This window comes from Bacidia gigantensis, assembly GCF_019456465.1.
Source record: "Bacidia gigantensis strain McMullin 20006 chromosome Unknown contig_180, whole genome shotgun sequence".
NCBI classification, from domain to species: Eukaryota; Fungi; Ascomycota; class Lecanoromycetes; order Lecanorales; family Ramalinaceae; genus Bacidia; species Bacidia gigantensis.
In genome coordinates, this window is record NW_025408596.1 from 3,167,517 (window position 1) to 3,184,551 (window position 17,035).

The following is a 17,035-nucleotide window of genomic DNA, read 5'->3' on the forward strand; positions in this document are numbered from 1 at the left end:
TATTTTGGCAACAACAAGCTATCAGGAATAAGAGGGAGCGGCTCGCAGCGTTTTCCGCGTTGATCCTCCCATGAGTTCTGCCTGACGCCGTTGTTGGTCATCAAAATTGCAAGAATTTCATTGCGCGTTGGTTTCCACAATCAGAAAATTCGCGGCCGTTTTCTGTCGAAAGTTTCTAATTCTTTGGTTAATTCCAGGGTGGATATTTACCAGGAGGGTGTGGTTGTGCCGTGCCGCCCATCGGTACTTCGAGACAGGTAGGCCAGGCATTTGTTCGTGCTGTGCCTGTGCCTATGGACATCGTGTACTGACGAGACGCTGCAGGTCGCACATCCACCTCAGAGTCGATCTCGTGGACCAGCGACGCCGCCCATACCACCCCCATTCAAAGTAACAAAAGAGCACCAAATCGCAAGCTTTGCCGGTCGCACGACTCTTGCATTTCCAGAGGGGATTATCCCAAACCCCTTGGCAAAAAGCTTCCGGCGCAACCAGAGACGGCCCACTCACAGGGCTCGCGCATCGGCACATCGAGTTCTGGTGCTCTTGGTGATCCCTTACCCAAGGAAGCCTAGCTCTCACGCCCATTGATCAATCGCCATCGTTCCAGCCTTCGACCTAGTATAGCGTGGGAAGGTGTGCTTCGAGCCCGGCCCTCCGCTAGGTCCCACATCCCTGATAGCGTTGAAGGCAGTCTCGCAGCTCGGGACCGCGCTGCTGGTAGACCTACGCTAGGGCTTGCCTCGAACCGCGTCCTGTCTCAGGAATCCTGTCAAACAGCCCTCATCTGTCCTCAGGCTTTTTCCTCAACGGTATCTTCACGTCTCCAGTTTCATACTCCTCTTCGCCACATTCCCTCCTCCCTCAACACCCTCTTTGATAGAGAGATTGCAGCTACCCATCAGCTGCTATTCCGGACCTTGATGCAGTTCGTGCGGTCTATAACACACAATCAGGATGCTCGATCCTGGCAGATTGAGAGAAGAGAAGGACAGTGAAGTGCGGAATTCGGAAGGGCATGATGCGGGGCAATTTACAACGTTTGGAGGCAGGGAGAGACCATACTCGGTTCAACCTCCGTCGACACACCACCTCCGCACCATGACCGAGCAACATATACCACGACCCTCCACTATGGCCCAGCGTGGTCGTAGCAATACATCAACCGAGGATTATCCTCCAACTCTTAGGAAGCCTTACCGTCTTGAAGAGGCCAATCGACATTCCTACGACAGACGATCGGGCCCAATGAGTTTTCACACGCGGAACGAACGCTCAGGCAGCTTCTCTCGAAGCTTGAAGAAGAAGGCCTCCAAGCTGTTGCGTAGACCCGAGAGTACTGACAACGACAACGACGATAATTTGACCTCGCTGCGCACGGTAGACTGGTCTTCAGAGCTCGACGACGCGCCTTTCCAAGCACCAGAGTCGTCGAAACCCCAAAACTCCTTGACTGTCCGGTATCAACCGAGCTATCAAGGTAAGCATCCACATGTCAGTGTTGATGAATTCATACTGACATTTAATCTGAAGAAGCGTGGATAAAACAAAACATCTCCTTACCATTCGATTTTCACCATCTTTCAGCCGTCTCGGGTCACGACTATGAAAACATGCAAGATATATCTCCAAATGAGTTCTCAAGTGAGATCGGCACAACGTATCCCACGAGGAACGAACAGGGTAGGATCAGAGCTCTCGACTTGTCTCAGCATGGTTTCTCCTTCGGTCTGTCGCCCACAGTATCAAATTCCCCTCGCACTTCGCGTCCCACAACGCCTAGGCGGCCGTCAGATCTCACCGTCTACGAAAGGAGCGTCTCTCCGCTTCTACCTCCCTCTCCTATCGAAACCCAGTCATACCATTCATCGCCCTCACCTTTCAACAGCCGATCGCCAACCCCTTCTACATCTCTTGCCGCCAGCCCTGAGGTCTCGCCCATTCGACGTGAATTTAATCACAAGATTACCGCTGATCACACCGAACCTTACAGGACCGATTCCCAAGTCAATGAGACTCCTTTTGACTTCTCAGTTCCACATGCCGTGACCACGCCAGACGATGCAGCACATGTGCTCCGGCCCCCACCTTTCGAGATTCAGAGGACCTACCTTAGCAGGGTGATCGAAGAAGACGAGATATCAGAGGGGAGGCGATGCTCAGTCTCCACCATCGTAAGGAGACCTTCTACGTCTGAATCATCCGTGAGGCATGTAAAGTCCTTTCCGAGCGCACAGCAAGCATTTGGGGGCCATTCTCGATCCAATTCGGGCGAAGCATACCGTGAAAGCATTCAGTCCTCTCCAAAGAAGCAGCGTCGGTCCGTCAAGGTCATTCAACCATGCTTTGACGATGCAGAGAACGACGTCCCCTATCAAAAACCCCAGCACCTTTCGGCCACCGTCAAGGATACTGACGGCAACTGGGAAGACATCATTACTTGGTGCTATGATCAACGTGCGGAAGCGGACTGTAACTTCGACTTCACCCGGGCCGCCTCTCCACCGCCGCGCAGCATCACAGACGAGCCGACCAACCAAGTTTCTAAAGCAGCAGGACCGGCATCAGGATTTTCTGAGGTGAACATCTCGCCGTCAACGATTGACCGAATGTCCGCGCACCAGCCCGTACAGTCGCCCAGTCTTCTCGTGAACACAGCTCGCAGCTCGTCTCGTCTATCACACGATACCACTCCTGTGGTGTCTGTGCAGAGCAATCAACGACACTCACACTCCTCCGCTGTATACAAACGGCCAGATAAACGATCATCATCGATCTACTCCGCATCGCCTCCACTACTTCCTCAGCTACATACTGCAACATCCGTTCCAGACTTGCAGCCTCCGTCCGCTATTTCGAATCACTCGTCCTTTGAAGCCTGCGAGGCCATGACTCCAGACGTTGGACCCGAAGCATTGCCACGCTTCCCTCTGTTCCACTCGAATTCGAAGCCGAATTTCTCCAAGCCTGTGGGTCCATATTCTCCACACGTCTCAAATGACATGACACCTCCAGAACTTTATGAAGACCTATGTGGCGAGAAGTATTCGAGAGAATCTTGGCATTATGGTCGCCCGGAGGGATCGATCATCAGCTCCCCTATCAGCAAAAGCAGTTCCCAGGAGAGCTTTTCATTGGCCCGTCGGCATCGAAGCAACAATTCACAAGGCAGTCTGCCAGACCTGATTTCGGGAAGGAACAGCAGAGAGAAAGTGGAGCATTTCCCGGAACAACTTGCTGAAAACGTGAATGGGCTCACAATTGATGATAGCACGCTCCATCGACGCAGCCCGGCGAGTCTAGTGCGAGACGTCGCCCAGAAAAACTTACTAGCCAAGCTGCAAGAGGGAACGATTGAGGACGCTTGCTCTGCGCAAATGCCTCTGCCTCTCCACCCCGCTCTAAGGGACGCTGGTCCAATCATGGGTCCACCATCGTATCCGCCTCGAAAGAGGTCAGAAAGCTCTGCTACCGGCCTCAAGTCCAACCTCAAAAAGAGGTCAGTAAATATCTCTCCAAGAGCGAGCAGAGCAAGCTACGGGCTATATCCCGTCAACGACCGGGGCCCACTTGGCCTTTGAAGGTTCGCAAGCTACTCGACACTTACTCTTAACCTATACGACCTCTAATCTTCGCATTCTATACGGCGCTTTGGTCGCCTCTTCAACATTTCACATCATTCTACTATATCTTTCATCAAATTATGCATACCTGCATTTTGTCATTATACCCCCATCAGTTCAGAACTCACGGCGCTTGATGCGCGACTACTTAAACTTGTACCATGGAAGCCCCCGGGCGAAGGAGGCTATACGACTATAATGTCCTAATGACTTGCATACTAAAAGGCTATTCAAGGCACAGGAAAAGGGAAACAAGGAAGACGGAAAAAGGCAAGGAGTTGGATGGAGACTACAGCGTGCCTTGATGGCATGCTTTGCATGGAAAGGGAAGGGGATGGTCATCCTGTACGCAGCATGTCTCCGGGGTGAGGGCGTACACGAAAGTGCCTGTTGTTGTGTATGCAGTTGTCTCAAAGGAAATCAAACAGATTCTGAAACCCACATCGCTTCCACTTTCTTTCACAAGCCGCGTCGTACTTGTTTCGTCTATTCTAGGCTTTCTGACAAGTGACGAGGCAGCATTATGCCGTGCTCCGACGTTTCATCGGATCTGGGGTTTGTGACAATTCGTGACTGGCGCTTATGGAGGTACGTAGCCTCTAATCTCGATTGCGAGGAGGGGCGCCGGTGGTGGTACCACGGCTGCTGGCTGATGGCAGGGACCGACGCGATATGCAAGGGGCGAAAAGGCGCCGTCCAGGCTCGAACGACCAAGTCCGCATAACTCCGTCTTGGCGGTTATCTCCGGTGTTGATCTTCGGTTGGGCCGACAATACTGACGACGCAGGTCCCCCATTATTGCATCGACAGCAGCACTTACGATTGGATCGATGATCAATGTGCATTCATTGGTAACATTGCCATAGTCTCTTTAATTGCAAAAGCAAGATTGCGCCTTGGACTACCTCAGTACTACCCGACGTATCCACTGCCCCTCCATGCATCAACCAAAATGCATCTCCTTGAACAGCAGTGGGTGAAGGTACAGGAAAAGACTTTCAAGAAATGGTCAGTCAGGCTCTCTCATTACTAGCTGATGCATCGTTCCGCTTACCACATTTCCGCAGGCTCAATAGCAAACTCTCACAGCGAGACATCCACATCAATGACCTTGTCACTGATCTCTCCGATGGTGTTCGTATCCCTCTCCTCCAATCCCCTAGATGAGTCCTCCATATCATTTCAAGAACTCTCGATTGACGCAGGCTATGCTCCTCAGGTCATACTCGTTCACCTCCTCGAACTCCTCTCCCAGACCTCCCTCGGCCGCTACGCCAGCAAACCCAAGTTGCGAGTCCAACGCTTCGAAAATGTCAATACATGCCTCACATTCATAAAATCACGCGGCATTCAGCTCACCAATATTGGTGCTGAAGATATTGTTGACGGGAACCGTAAAATCATACTTGGGCTGATATGGACGCTAATTTTGCGATTCACCATCTCAGACATAGGGGTGGAAGGGCTCACTGCAAAAGAAGGGCTGCTGCTTTGGTGTCAGAGGAAAACGGCATGCTATGATGAGGTGGAGGTGAGAGATTTTGGTGGTTGCTGGAATGATGGACTGGCCTTGTAGGTCTTGCCCCACATGCAGGAACAAAGGCTTCCCAGTGTGAAGAAGCAGGGTCTGACTGATGTGATCCAGCTGTGCATTACTCGACATTCATCGGCCCGATCTAATTGACTACGAGAAATTAGATAAGCGGGACCATAAAGGCAATATGCAATTGGCATTCGACATTGCAAGTAAAGAGATTGGCATCCCCGATCTCTTGGATGTAGAGGACGTGTGCGATGTTACGAAGCCTGATGAACGCTCACTCATGACTTATATTGCATACTGGTTCCATGCCTTCTCGCAGATGGAAAAGGTAGAAAATGCTGGTAGGAGAGTCGAGAAGTTCGTGACAAGTATGCAGGGAGCATGGGGCATGCAAAATTCCTTTGAGCAGCGAGTACGAGATCTTCTAGAAGAGGTTCGCGAGCAGAAGCAGCGCTGGAGAGAGGCAAGTTTCACTGGCACATATGCAGATGCCAAAGAGCAGTCCGTAGAATTCTCAATTTATAGACGAAGTCAGAAGCGGAAGTGGGTCGCGGAGAAATCTGACCTCGCGGCTCTACTTGGAAATATCAAGACCAAGATGAGTACTTACCGGCTGCGCGCTTATGAACCGCCGCGGGAGTTGCGGCTTGAGGTGTTGGATGAAGAATGGAGTAGCTTGTTGCAGTCAGAAAGACAAAGAAGCCAAATCATCAACGAGACAATTCGCGAGTAAGCCCATCCCTCCAGATCCCTCATCCATGGCGCCCAGCAACACAGATACTAACTCAGCCCCAGCATCAAAAACGAGCTCCGCCGCGCTTTCGCCCAAAAAGCCAATTCATTCGCCGAAACACTCTCCACCATCTCCCTCGCCATCGCCGGCCTCTCGGGCGAGATCCCCGACCAACTTTCCCACGTCCGGCGCCTGCACGACAACCTCCCCCGCTCTCCACCTACCTCGAATCCCTGGCCTCGCTAACGCAGAAATGCGAGGAGGCCAACATCGACGAAAACGACTTCACCACCTACACGTACGACGAGCTGTCGTACGAACTCGATCTCGTCAAGGGCGCCGTAAGCGCGAAGATGGGCTTCCTCGAGAACCAGATGGTGGCGAGGGAGATGACGAATTTGACGCCCATCCAGCTGGAGGAGTTCGAGAGTGTGTTTCGCCATTTTGATCGGGATGGCAGTAATACGCTGCAGGAGGCGGAGTTTGGGGCTGCGTTGAGTAGTCTGGGGGTGGTGTTTGATGAGGAGGAGATGAGGGGGAAGTTTGTGGAGGTTAGTGAGGGGCATTCGAGGCGGTGAGTATCTGTCTGATATCCTTCTTACATTTCTTGCTTTCTCTCTTTGTGAGGGAAGGGGACGTATGCTGACGGGAGGTAATGACAGGGGCGTCACATTCGAGCAATTCATCCGCTTCATGGTCGATGTCACTGAGGACCAGAACACAGCCGAGCAAGTCTTCCAGAGCTTCAAAGAGGTGGCTGATGGAAAGGTGAGCAAACCCCCCTCCACACTCTCTTCCACCTCTCACCTTGGCCTCTTGTCCTCTTCTCTTCCCTCCCTCCCCCTTCCCTTCCTTTCCCCCTTCCCTTCCTTTCCCCCTTTCCTTCCTTTCCCTCCCTCACACCCCTACCACCACAATCCCAAAACTAACAAACACCCCAGCCCTACGTAACAGAACTCGACCTCCGCCACTCCCTAGTCCCCGAAGAAATGATCGAGGACCTCCTCACCAGCATGCCGGCGCACAAAGGCCCCGATCTACTCGAGGACAGAGATGTGCCTAAGTATGATTATGTGGGATTTATGGAGAGGATGACGCTGGGGAACGAGGAGGGGGGTGGGGGTGAGCAGAATGGAGGAAGTGGGGGAACAGGTGCGAATGGGCGGTGAATGTTTTTTCAGTTGGTTAGAGAGGTCGGATGGTGGATGGATGGAGGGCAAGCATGGTGAGATTGAGTATGCTGCAATAGAGAGAGAGCGAGGGAGGTCGTTGGATGTGATGATTCGGAGATTTCAAGAGGCAGCATTTTGCAAAGTCTGCATGGTTGGTTTTTCGTGCGTACATGTTGCCGGTGATGGGATAGGACAGGATACGAAGGCCGGGGCCGAGGCCGGGGGCATCAGCGAGGGGTGTTTCTGGCTACCTCGTCCAAAAGGCATGAGATGAGGAGAAGTGACATAAAAGACGTGATGTGTGTATGAACTAGGTCGGTTGGCCGATCGGTCAGCAATTGACTGGCTTGTTGTAATAATTTATGCAGTCGGGTATATTGATGCTAATGCTGCTTCTCCTGACATTTGAGTCAATGTGCCTCAGGCTGCTTTTCAATCCTCTTCTGAATGCATGTTAATTCTTCGATCTCGATGTCTGGACGTGGAGGCATTTGATGTGAACCCAGGCGATGCTATGGGTAGCTTTCTTCGTCTTTCGCTGCTCTTGAGTTCTCGGAATGTTCAGCTCAAAAGTCTCTAGTTCCGCTGGAGTCGTAGATTCCATGCACCGTTCGTGGTGTCTTCACTCGTCGTCTATCTGGGACGAAGTCATAAAACCCGGAAGTCTGCGTATTGAGATTCAAAATACCACGAAGTGAGATCCGAAAGTACCATGGCGGCTGTAGCCAGTCCCTCTCTCTTTCTATCCAATTCCCGAACAAAGTCGATCTCTTGCCAGACAAATTCTGAGGCCTAGCTCTCCTCCCCAAACGGGTAGTTGAACTTCAACAGCCCATTCAATCCCCCAACCCATCCCTCATCTCCACCCTGCGTCCACGGCATCACGCACGGAACACCCCCAACCCAGTCTCTCTCCCCTCCCTTTCCATTCTCTCCTTCCTGCCCATCTCCTTCTCCCTGATGTAAGCTCTTCACCTCCCTCCTCCTCCCAACGCCCTCCCCCCACACAAAGACCTCCCCGCCAACGCCCAGTCCACCCGGTACCTTGACTCCATCAATACTGACGTCCACTGCCTGTTCTCGCCATTCTCCTCCCTCTGCCGTTCCACCAACGACTCTCGTTCCCTCCTCCACCCTCACTCTGATATCCGCCCCCTCCGGTAGAACCAGCGCCCTGAAACTCAGACTTCGTGCACAAATTGGCGTCACACATATTCCCTTCACAAGTGGATGCACAATACTCCCCCCGCGCTGAGCGAATATGCGGTGGAGCCCGTAGGGGTACTGATGATCAGCCCGTCGGCAATGCCGGTTGTGAGGGGTCGGTTGTTCAGAGATATAGTGAGGTGGACAAGGTGAGGGGAGGGTCCGCGGTGCAGAAGGAGCTCGTTAAGGGCGTATTTGCTTGCCCTTTCGCTGGTATCGTTTTCGCGCCCTTTGGTTATTGCGGAGGGAGCGGAGGGGATGGAAGGGGAGAGCGAGACGCGGATGCGGTCGCGGAGGAGGATTCTGGAGCTGCGAGAGGGATTTTGAGAGGCGCCTAAGGCTGGATCCCAGGCTGAGTTTGTATGGCTGTTGTCTTTGGTGGTGGAGAGGAGGGAAGAGCGCGAGGTCGAGGAGCCGGACATGTAGACTTCGCGGAACGCACGTTTGTAGTCAAGGAATTGCCATTCCGAAAGGAAGCCTAGGGTGCCCAGACTGAAGGAGAGGATTGGAGGGACGGAGGGGACGCTGGAGAAGAGAGAGCTGGCATGGAGGATTGTGCCATCACCGCCGAAGGTGGCTATAAGGTCTGTCTTTTCCTGCAAGGAAACGGCTTGTTTGAAGTTGGCGGCATAGATGGGAGGGGCTCTGGGGGTGCTGTAGACTGGGAAGGGAAGGAGCGACTCGAGGCGACGGGCTGACTCAGGCTCGAGCAATATGCGTATGTTGGCGAAGGAGGAGTCTATGTGCCTGTTGAGTGAAGCAGACGTCAGCAGGGACTATATGATTTATGCTTCTGGTCAGCTTTGCATGTTCTCGTGCTCTTGACGTACTTCGCGAATTGTATCAGGGCGTCTGTAGCTTTGGGCGACTTCTCTTTCTGGATCAGGAGGATGTTCCGCGGGGGTGATGGCCATTGCAAGGTCAGGAGATCATTATTAGTCGTCTCTGCGTGTGTGAGTGTGTATTCTGGAGCTTGCTGTAGTCAATGCTCACCTTGGTACCGTGGTTGGATGCGGTCCGGGATCTTGTCTAGGGGTAGGATTTCACGGCGACAACGTGTGGTCGAGAAGCAACGCCCGTGGAGCTGATTTCTCAGCTGTATCAAGGGGCGCATAGTAGCTGAAGGGCCGAGTGATGATGCTTTGCAGTCTTTGCATCGTATTGTAGTCGTTCTAATAGGTTGAATAGGGAAAGTTCGACGACGTCAACTAAGCCTAGACGGCACCAAAGCCCTAGAGCTTTCGGAGAATTTGGACCACTCAGCCCCCAAAGCCCCTAAAGCCTTTAAAAGCAACCTAGCAAATGCTAGAACAAGACAGACATGAGGCACGAAATATGCACACCAGCTTCTATGAGAATATCTTCATCGATTCAATCATTTAGATACATGAGCTCGTCAGACATAGAGCTATGTGATTCACGTTCCCTATCCTTCCATGCTATGCGTATGTCTAAACGCTTTTAGATCACCAAACCCCCTGCTGAAGATTGCCGCCGTAGCCCCCTGAAGAAATGAAAAGAAATGAAAATCCATTCAACATGATAAACCGCCGTGATAATGCATACTGTTCCTTCTGTGCGAAGCTCTTACTGATCTGGACATCATGTAGAAAGACTGGTCGTAGGGGTAGGTGCCTCCTCGCCATTCTGATAATGATAATGATGCACTGTCATGTAAATGAATGTGCGCCACAACGCCCTCGTGGGGTATCATGTCCATTCAAGACCGTAACCTGTCAATGAAAACTCAATCACAAATGCATGCACGTTGAAGTAGAAATTGAAAGTCATGGCTCGACTGCAACTCGGTTCGGATCAATTCGAACTGTCGAGTCCAGGAGCAGATACTGGAATAATTTTTGATGGAGTTCTGGCGAGATGATTGGTGAGTCATTCAACCATACCAGATAACTCATGCTTAACGACTCTCAAACATTGATAGTGATTAGCGAGCGGTTCTGAATTTCAGCAGCTCCACAAGAGACTGGGTGCTGGACGTGCGATGTGTGAGGAATTCGCAGCGGAGGATGTCGTCTGCTGTGGAACGTTTGCTGACATCGACCGTTAGGCACTGGCTGAGGAATCGTTTTGCGTCAAGGCTCAATTGATCTGGATTCTTGAGAGTAGGCGTGCCATTTGTTGCAATGAGAAACAGCGCCTTGAGTGGTTCTTCATTCAGATATGGGGGCTCAGACTCGATCATTTCGATAGCCATGATTCCTAGGGACCAAATGTCTACTTTGCTATCGTATTCCTTCTGTTTCACGACTTCTGGGGCCATCCAGTAAGGAGTACCGACCATTGTAGCTCGTTTGGCTTTCTGGTCGGTCAATTTGGCACAGAAACCGAAGTCGGCTAAGACGATATGTCAGGTAAAGGACAGAACATGTTGGAGAGGTCGATAGGATGTGTGACTTACTGATTTTGACGCTACCACGTGCATCGAGTAGAACGTTGTCAGATTTGATATCACGGTGAATGATACTTTGAGCATGGAGATGGGCTAAGCCCTGGCATGTCTAAAAGATATGTCAGTGCATGTATGCTCACACGCTTTTCCGCGCATACCTCTTTGCAGATGGTCGCAATCTGGGATTCCGTGACAGTTTGATTATTGTCAATCACATCAGTAAGCGCACCGCCCTCCATGAACTCCATGACAACCCAGAGCTCGTTATTAGATTCTTGAAGGAAAGAGTCCAAGAAATTGACGATATTGGGGTGGTGGCTCTCCTTCATGACAATGATCTCGTTGACGATCAATTCCTTTCGAGGTTGGTTGCGAAGGTCCATTTGCTTAATCGCAACTTGTGTTCGAGGGCCATAATCACGATGAAGACGACGGGCGACTGGGGAAATTGCATTGTCAACAATCTTAGCAACATAGACAGAGCCTGAAGCACCCTGTCCAATTTTCTTCTGTTTGCTGTATGAGGCTGAAGGATCATCTTTAGAGACAACCTGCTTCAGTTTCTCCATGACCTGAGATTCGCTCATGTTAGACATACGAACTTCCTTTTGGCGCTGATGGCCACTTGGTTTAGTGGTCAAAGCAGTCTCTGCTTGCTTGTATGGGTCATTAGAAGTAGCAGGAGCTCCAGTAGGTTGCTTGATATGGAGAGGAGCTGGCTGTTGAGCAGTAGGAGCCTTCGGCTGCTGGGGACGGACAGGAAGTTTGGAAGTTGGTCCGTTACCGTAATGGTTTGCTGGGAGAGCATCCTTGCGCTCGGCTTCTCCGCGACTAGGTGGTGGACGGCTGCTGGGCCCAGGTTGACGATATTGCTCAGCTTTAGCGGGTGCGCGAAGTGAACCCTCGGCAGTCGGAGACTGCTCACGTGAGGCAGGCTGCTTTTGAGCATATGGTGGACGTGGCAGAGCTTGAGCTGGACTAGGACCATTTGGCTGCGTTGGTGGATGAGGTGCCTGGCGTTGGGCAGAGGGACCACGCAGAGAGCCTTGAGGGGGTTGACGGTGACGGTCATTCCCTGGGGCGGATGGTGCGGTGCGGACAGGGTTGTATCTATTGTCAGCGCGTTCCTCATTGGTTGCAGCGAAACCACCACCGATCTCCTGCTTTGCCATGGGAGTACGCGCCTTTGGAATTGCTGCTTCATACGCTTCTTGATCTCGACGGTTCTGTTCTTCCTCTGCTTTCTGTCGATCGCGCTGTCTCTGCTCTTGAGTCTCTCGAATACGGCGAGCTTCAGCTTCCATAACTGTGCGCGTGTACTGGTCCATACCAAGCTTCGAGCTTTGATCTGGCATGCGATCCGGGTTAGATACATTCCTCTGTTGGCCATTGGTTGGTGTGACAGTACGGGAATTGGGTGAAGATTGTGGTGAGCGCTGCTGAGAATTGTATGATACAGGTGGAGGGGGGCGGGGTGGAACGACCGCGGCGCCTGATCCATGGAACATTTCCTGCTTGTCCTTCAATGATAATGGAGGCATTGACCCAACCTTGCCCTTGCCAGGCTCTACTTCATTGCTATAAAATTGGAGGACCTCGAGAAGAGCTTGTGGGTTTCTCTTGATGTCTTCTTTTGTAAGAGTCGATTGATTGAGCAGCCTGGCCCATTCATCTGGAAGCCCGGTAAAGCTCCCTGTAGCTTATTAGTCTCTCTAAAGGCAATATAGAGTGTACGAGCTCACCGCTGACTGGATCGAACCCAACATGGACTCGGTGAGTGAAGTTTGTAGGGTTTGAGACCCCACCCATACCTGGACAGCGATCGTATATAGCGTCGGTCCACTGATATATCTCGTCTTCTGCTTCCAATTGAACGATGATAGTCTTCGAAGGCAGATCGCGCCTGACTGATAGAGGTTCACGCGATGCATTTTCACTCGGCTTCGCAATTTTGATAATTTCAAAGCAAAACTTACTACTTTCGCTTCGACTCACTGAGATAACGTCTTTCAAAGCAATAGTAGCGACTACTTTTCCATCCTTACTCTTGTGGAAGTCAAGCGCGAAGGCTCTCAAGATGAGCCATCGCTGTTTGAATGTCCACGAATCTTTCACTTTAGCGGGCCCTTGTTTGATGATTGACACTCCACCTGTTGGCATAGTGTCGTTGTTAGAGGAGTTGGTCGTACTGCGCGAAAATGTTGAAGAGGTGTCAGTATGTCGGAATGGAGAGTCTATGGAGGAGAGATTGGTGCGCGACGCATTCCCAGGAATGCCCACGACGGATGGCATTGCATTGTATCGCGGTTTGTCCGTGGGCGGGGCCGGTGCAGGACGCCCAGGGTTCATGAACTGAGCGTCCCTGTTGCTCACAGTCAGTACATAGCGTATCAGAGTCGATATATAGACCTCAAGAGTGTCAAAAGAAGCGGATACTTACAGGTCTTCGGGGATGCGCGCCATGGTGGCTGTCTTTGTGAGCTATCAAAGTGAAAAAGACTTCGAGGTCGTCTACTCACGGCGCCAAGACACCACCTGCTTCCAGTCGTGCACGGGCTTGGTCCACGTGCGGAATTTCTTCCGACTAGCCACACAGCCCCCCCGTTTCTCTCCCACCACGACCACGCCCGCCCTTTTCCAGGCGGGAACTCGATCGCCATGAGAGTACTGTGTCTTCAAAACATAACAACAGAGCTGCAAGAGCCTGTATATATCTATACAATCACTACGATATCTGTTTAGAAGTGAATGACGCTAGTCCGAATCGGCTCATTTCATTTTTGCAAAACCTGCATATGCTATCACCAGATAGCCAATAAGATTAAAGCAGCCGGCTGAAGGAAGTGTTGAAATGTCCATCAGGCTGCTAGAAATACTGACAAATTCCAGACTGCCCCGCCAATCTCTCGATTCCTGTGCAAATATCCATCAGCTCTGAACTTTAAATTTTCATATACCCCTCATGACACTCTGTGACCCCACATTTGGCTACCCATAGGCTTCAATACGTCTCCTGAGGTTGTCAAGGAGGTAGGGTCCTTGTGCTGCAGCCATATTAGTCGCAGCTTTCTTTGCTTATTCTCTTTTCAAAAGACCGAATCATTATGCGTAGCCCTAAATCAGCAAATATATAGTGGCTTATTCGTATCCAAAGCTTCATCCTATCCCAGAAAAGACAATTGCATCATGCAAAGCAATATCATTGGTAAGTATTTTATACCAGGTGCCTCATTGCGCATGACCCATATCGAGAAATGTTGTGTTTGAATACCCTGTCTAAAAGCCTCAATTCTTGCCGTCGTCATCTTTGAAGTGTGCTACCAAGCAATTCGCTTTCCATGTTGATACAAAATGTTCAACAGGTCACTGCTAGTCCAAAGTAATATGAAAATCACACCCAAGATCTGGACAGCTTCGCCGGTCAAAATGTGAAATGGCTATTCTGGTCAAGTCGTCGTAAAATTCACGGTCTTGACTGATTGTCTTGACAGAAACAAAATCTTCATGGTTGGAACAGGATATCTTATTCAGCCTCGTATTTCAATACTTCCACGTCAGCCCTTAGATTAAATTGCACGAGGCATGCTTTATGCAGGCATGAAACAATCGGAAATACAGCCTTTACGCAGGCTGAATACACGGGTGATCACAGTCAAGCTTCTGCCGTATGTATGGCATATCTGAACATCTTTGCGAGCGCTCGTCTTCGATCACGCAGCGTGTAAATTATACATACCTGGAACATCACCATGTTTAGGCAAAATACCGCCAGTCTCCTGATTTTGCCAATCTTCTCTCTCTTTCTGAACAGTGCTTCCATTATTTCAACTCTACAGGACAAAGCCAGAACGGATGGGGCGAACGATCCCCAATTGCTCGAGATGAAATCCACTGTACCATCGGTATCTGGACAGCCGCCTACGAGAGCCTTCTGTCGACATACCCCTGGCTGTGAGACTCAAATCAAGACAAACTGCTCCCCTTCACAAAGACGGTCAAGACTGAGACCAACGGATCCTGCTTCAAATGTACTGTGCCTGAGACTCCAGGCAAGTAGTGGACTAGGCGGTTCACAAACTTCCCGTGTAGAGAGAGCCAAAAGGGATCGGTTTCAATCGGTAAGACACATTAAGTGCACTATGTGCTGTTTATGAACATTACCATCAACGGCACGAATCGCGGCTGCATGGCTTTACAATGATGTACATCACAGATGACCGGTTGCAGATGATGGGGACTTTCCGCTTCACTGGGCACCGAGTACCTGGTGGAGCGAACGTAAAGACTTTTTGATGAATTGCTCAAGTCGTCCTTTTTAGACTACCAGGATCCATCACCAGCATGTATGCCAAAATCACTAGAGATGTGTTTCGATCCAAGAAACCATCTGAATGTGTGTGCAGGTGACCAGTACTAATTTTCATCCGCTTTGCGCCAAGTCGATGTCATCCAACCTCCTTACGTCTTGCCTGCTCTACACGTCTTCTATGTCCTCGCTAATCCACTGCTCCCGCATCATCCTCACGCACCCCCTTCATGATCGCGATATCCCCCACCGACGGCGTACCTCTCGAAACCCCGATCCCCAAGCCTACTTCCGCGATGCGTCCCGGCGGTTGCTCTTGCACCCAACCTTGGAAAAAACTCAGACACTTACCCGCCTCCTCCCATGTCCACGAGCCATCCCCATCCGTACTATCGACTACCAACTTAGTGAGCCGCAAAATGTTCCGCCAAGTGCGGCCTTCGCGGGAGACGTGCTCGCTTGCTTGCTCAGGGTTGAAGTGTGTGATGTCAGCGATGGCGTCGTTGAGAAGGCCCGCTAAGACGTCTTTATTGATTTTTCTGGGTCTCCTCTCTCCGGGTTCATATATGATGACGTCGAGAGTTAGGGGAGGATTGCCGGTATTCGGGACGGTGAGGTGAATGTACTGATTGCTAGAATGGCGTCAGTGGTGTATGCTAGTAATGATACTATCGGACAGGTGAAGCAGCAGATAAGTGAAAGGGTAAGAGGTGAGGAAGACGTACGCTGCTGGCTTAGTAATATTGAATTGATCATCCAGGTCTCCATATCCAGGCGAGGAATCCACGGCAATCACTGAGCTAAGAACTGTGGTGAGGCTGCTTAGTAGGATGATGGTACTGGTAAAAGCGAGCAAATGCATGGCGGCTTTGTGTTGCGTTCAGACGATTGGCAATAGTAACGTTGTGCCCGATTGGAAACCAAAGATGGAATAAACCCAGAAACAATGGGAGTGGAGAGCACAATCGGGACCACAGATTTCAATCTCCGGGCCATTGCTCTTATGTGTAACCATTTGTGCTCCTAGCTTTTCAATGACGTTTCTATTTCTAGATGTTTGACTCACATGCGCATTTCATACGACACTTGCGTCGATGTCCGCGCACTCATGATCCTGTCCAACCACTTTTTCAAGATGAACTGAACTCGAAGTGTATTCAGACGATGAAGATACATGCGAGCTTGACTCAACAGCTTGACTCAAGCCACCTGATCAGCAATGGCCCAAGGCGACGTAGGCTGAGGTCGGTCCGACCGTCGGGAGTAAGGCAAAATGAGTTTTCTTTAATCGAGTAGGACGCCTAACCATGACAAGAGGTCGTGCAAATTCTCTGGGGCTGTTGCCCTGATTGCCCTTGATGTAGGCAAGATCTGTGAGAAGTGCAAAGCAAGGCGACGGCCTTTTGGAGAAAAGAATTGATAAGACGAATGCAATGTTAATATATCGAAGCACAGTAGCCGTTTAGGGGCAAGCTGCCGCTCTCCCGGAGACTAGCTTGGCCCCTTTTTCTTTCTCTTTGAGCGTATACAAGCGGAACTTTCTCTCCACTAGGTACAATACTGTTAAGAGATAAGCGTGAACTGATTATGAAATGAGAACTAACGGCTTTGTGCGGAATGTATCAATGAACTTCGAGCTGCAAGTGGTAGGAATAGAAGGCTTCTCTCGAAATGTAAGGCTGCGGCAGCCTCAGAATACATATCTTGATGGAATTTACCTATTGCACCGGCCAGTCTCTGGCATAACTAGGCATGAGAGTTGAGTATGTGAGGCGTTCATTTCTTGTCCCATTAGATCAAAAGTACTTTTCAAATGCGTACACTATCCTTCAAGGCTGCCGCAGAACAGGAGATGAATGCAATGTATTACTTGATCTTCTTCTCAGGCTTTCAAAAAGGCTCGTGAACCAATAACAGAGAATAGACAAGGCGCTCTAACAATAGCAGGACGTCTCAGAAGGACGATCTGAAACCGAACCATAGTGCAAGCTCCTCCTTTTCAAAAAATCCTTAGAACAATAGGCGTCTCTTTAGTTCCTATT

At 50.6% G+C, this 17,035-nt stretch overlaps 3 protein-coding genes across 3 annotated transcripts; 1 reads left to right on the forward strand and 2 right to left on the reverse strand.

The window, feature by feature from the left end:
• Positions 1 to 1,134: 1,134 nt before the first annotated feature.
• Positions 1,135 to 7,068, forward strand: KY384_003884 (uncharacterized protein; the record flags this gene model as incomplete). The annotated part of the gene is made up of 8 exons (XM_044812393.1): positions 1,135 to 1,480; positions 1,534 to 3,499; positions 4,713 to 5,017; positions 5,322 to 5,895; positions 5,962 to 6,082; positions 6,160 to 6,473; positions 6,562 to 6,667; positions 6,841 to 7,068. The coding sequence occupies 8 exons, from the start codon at positions 1,135 to 1,137 to the stop codon at positions 7,066 to 7,068; spliced, it is 3,960 nt and encodes a 1,319-aa protein (XP_044671526.1).
• Positions 7,069 to 7,863: 795 nt separating this feature from the next.
• Positions 7,864 to 9,191, reverse strand: KY384_003885 (uncharacterized protein; the record flags this gene model as incomplete). Its single annotated transcript, XM_044812394.1, has 3 exons — positions 7,864 to 8,251; positions 8,308 to 9,053; positions 9,108 to 9,191. The coding sequence occupies 3 exons, from the start codon at positions 9,189 to 9,191 to the stop codon at positions 7,864 to 7,866; spliced, it is 1,218 nt and encodes a 405-aa protein (XP_044671527.1).
• A 1,031-nt stretch (positions 9,192 to 10,222) lies between these two features.
• Positions 10,223 to 13,150, reverse strand: KY384_003886 (uncharacterized protein; the record flags this gene model as incomplete). Its single annotated transcript, XM_044812395.1, has 5 exons — positions 10,223 to 10,632; positions 10,697 to 10,796; positions 10,846 to 12,380; positions 12,430 to 13,049; positions 13,128 to 13,150. 5 exons carry the CDS (start codon positions 13,148 to 13,150, stop codon positions 10,223 to 10,225), a joined length of 2,688 nt encoding a protein of 895 aa, XP_044671528.1.
• Positions 13,151 to 17,035: the final 3,885 nt, after the last annotated feature.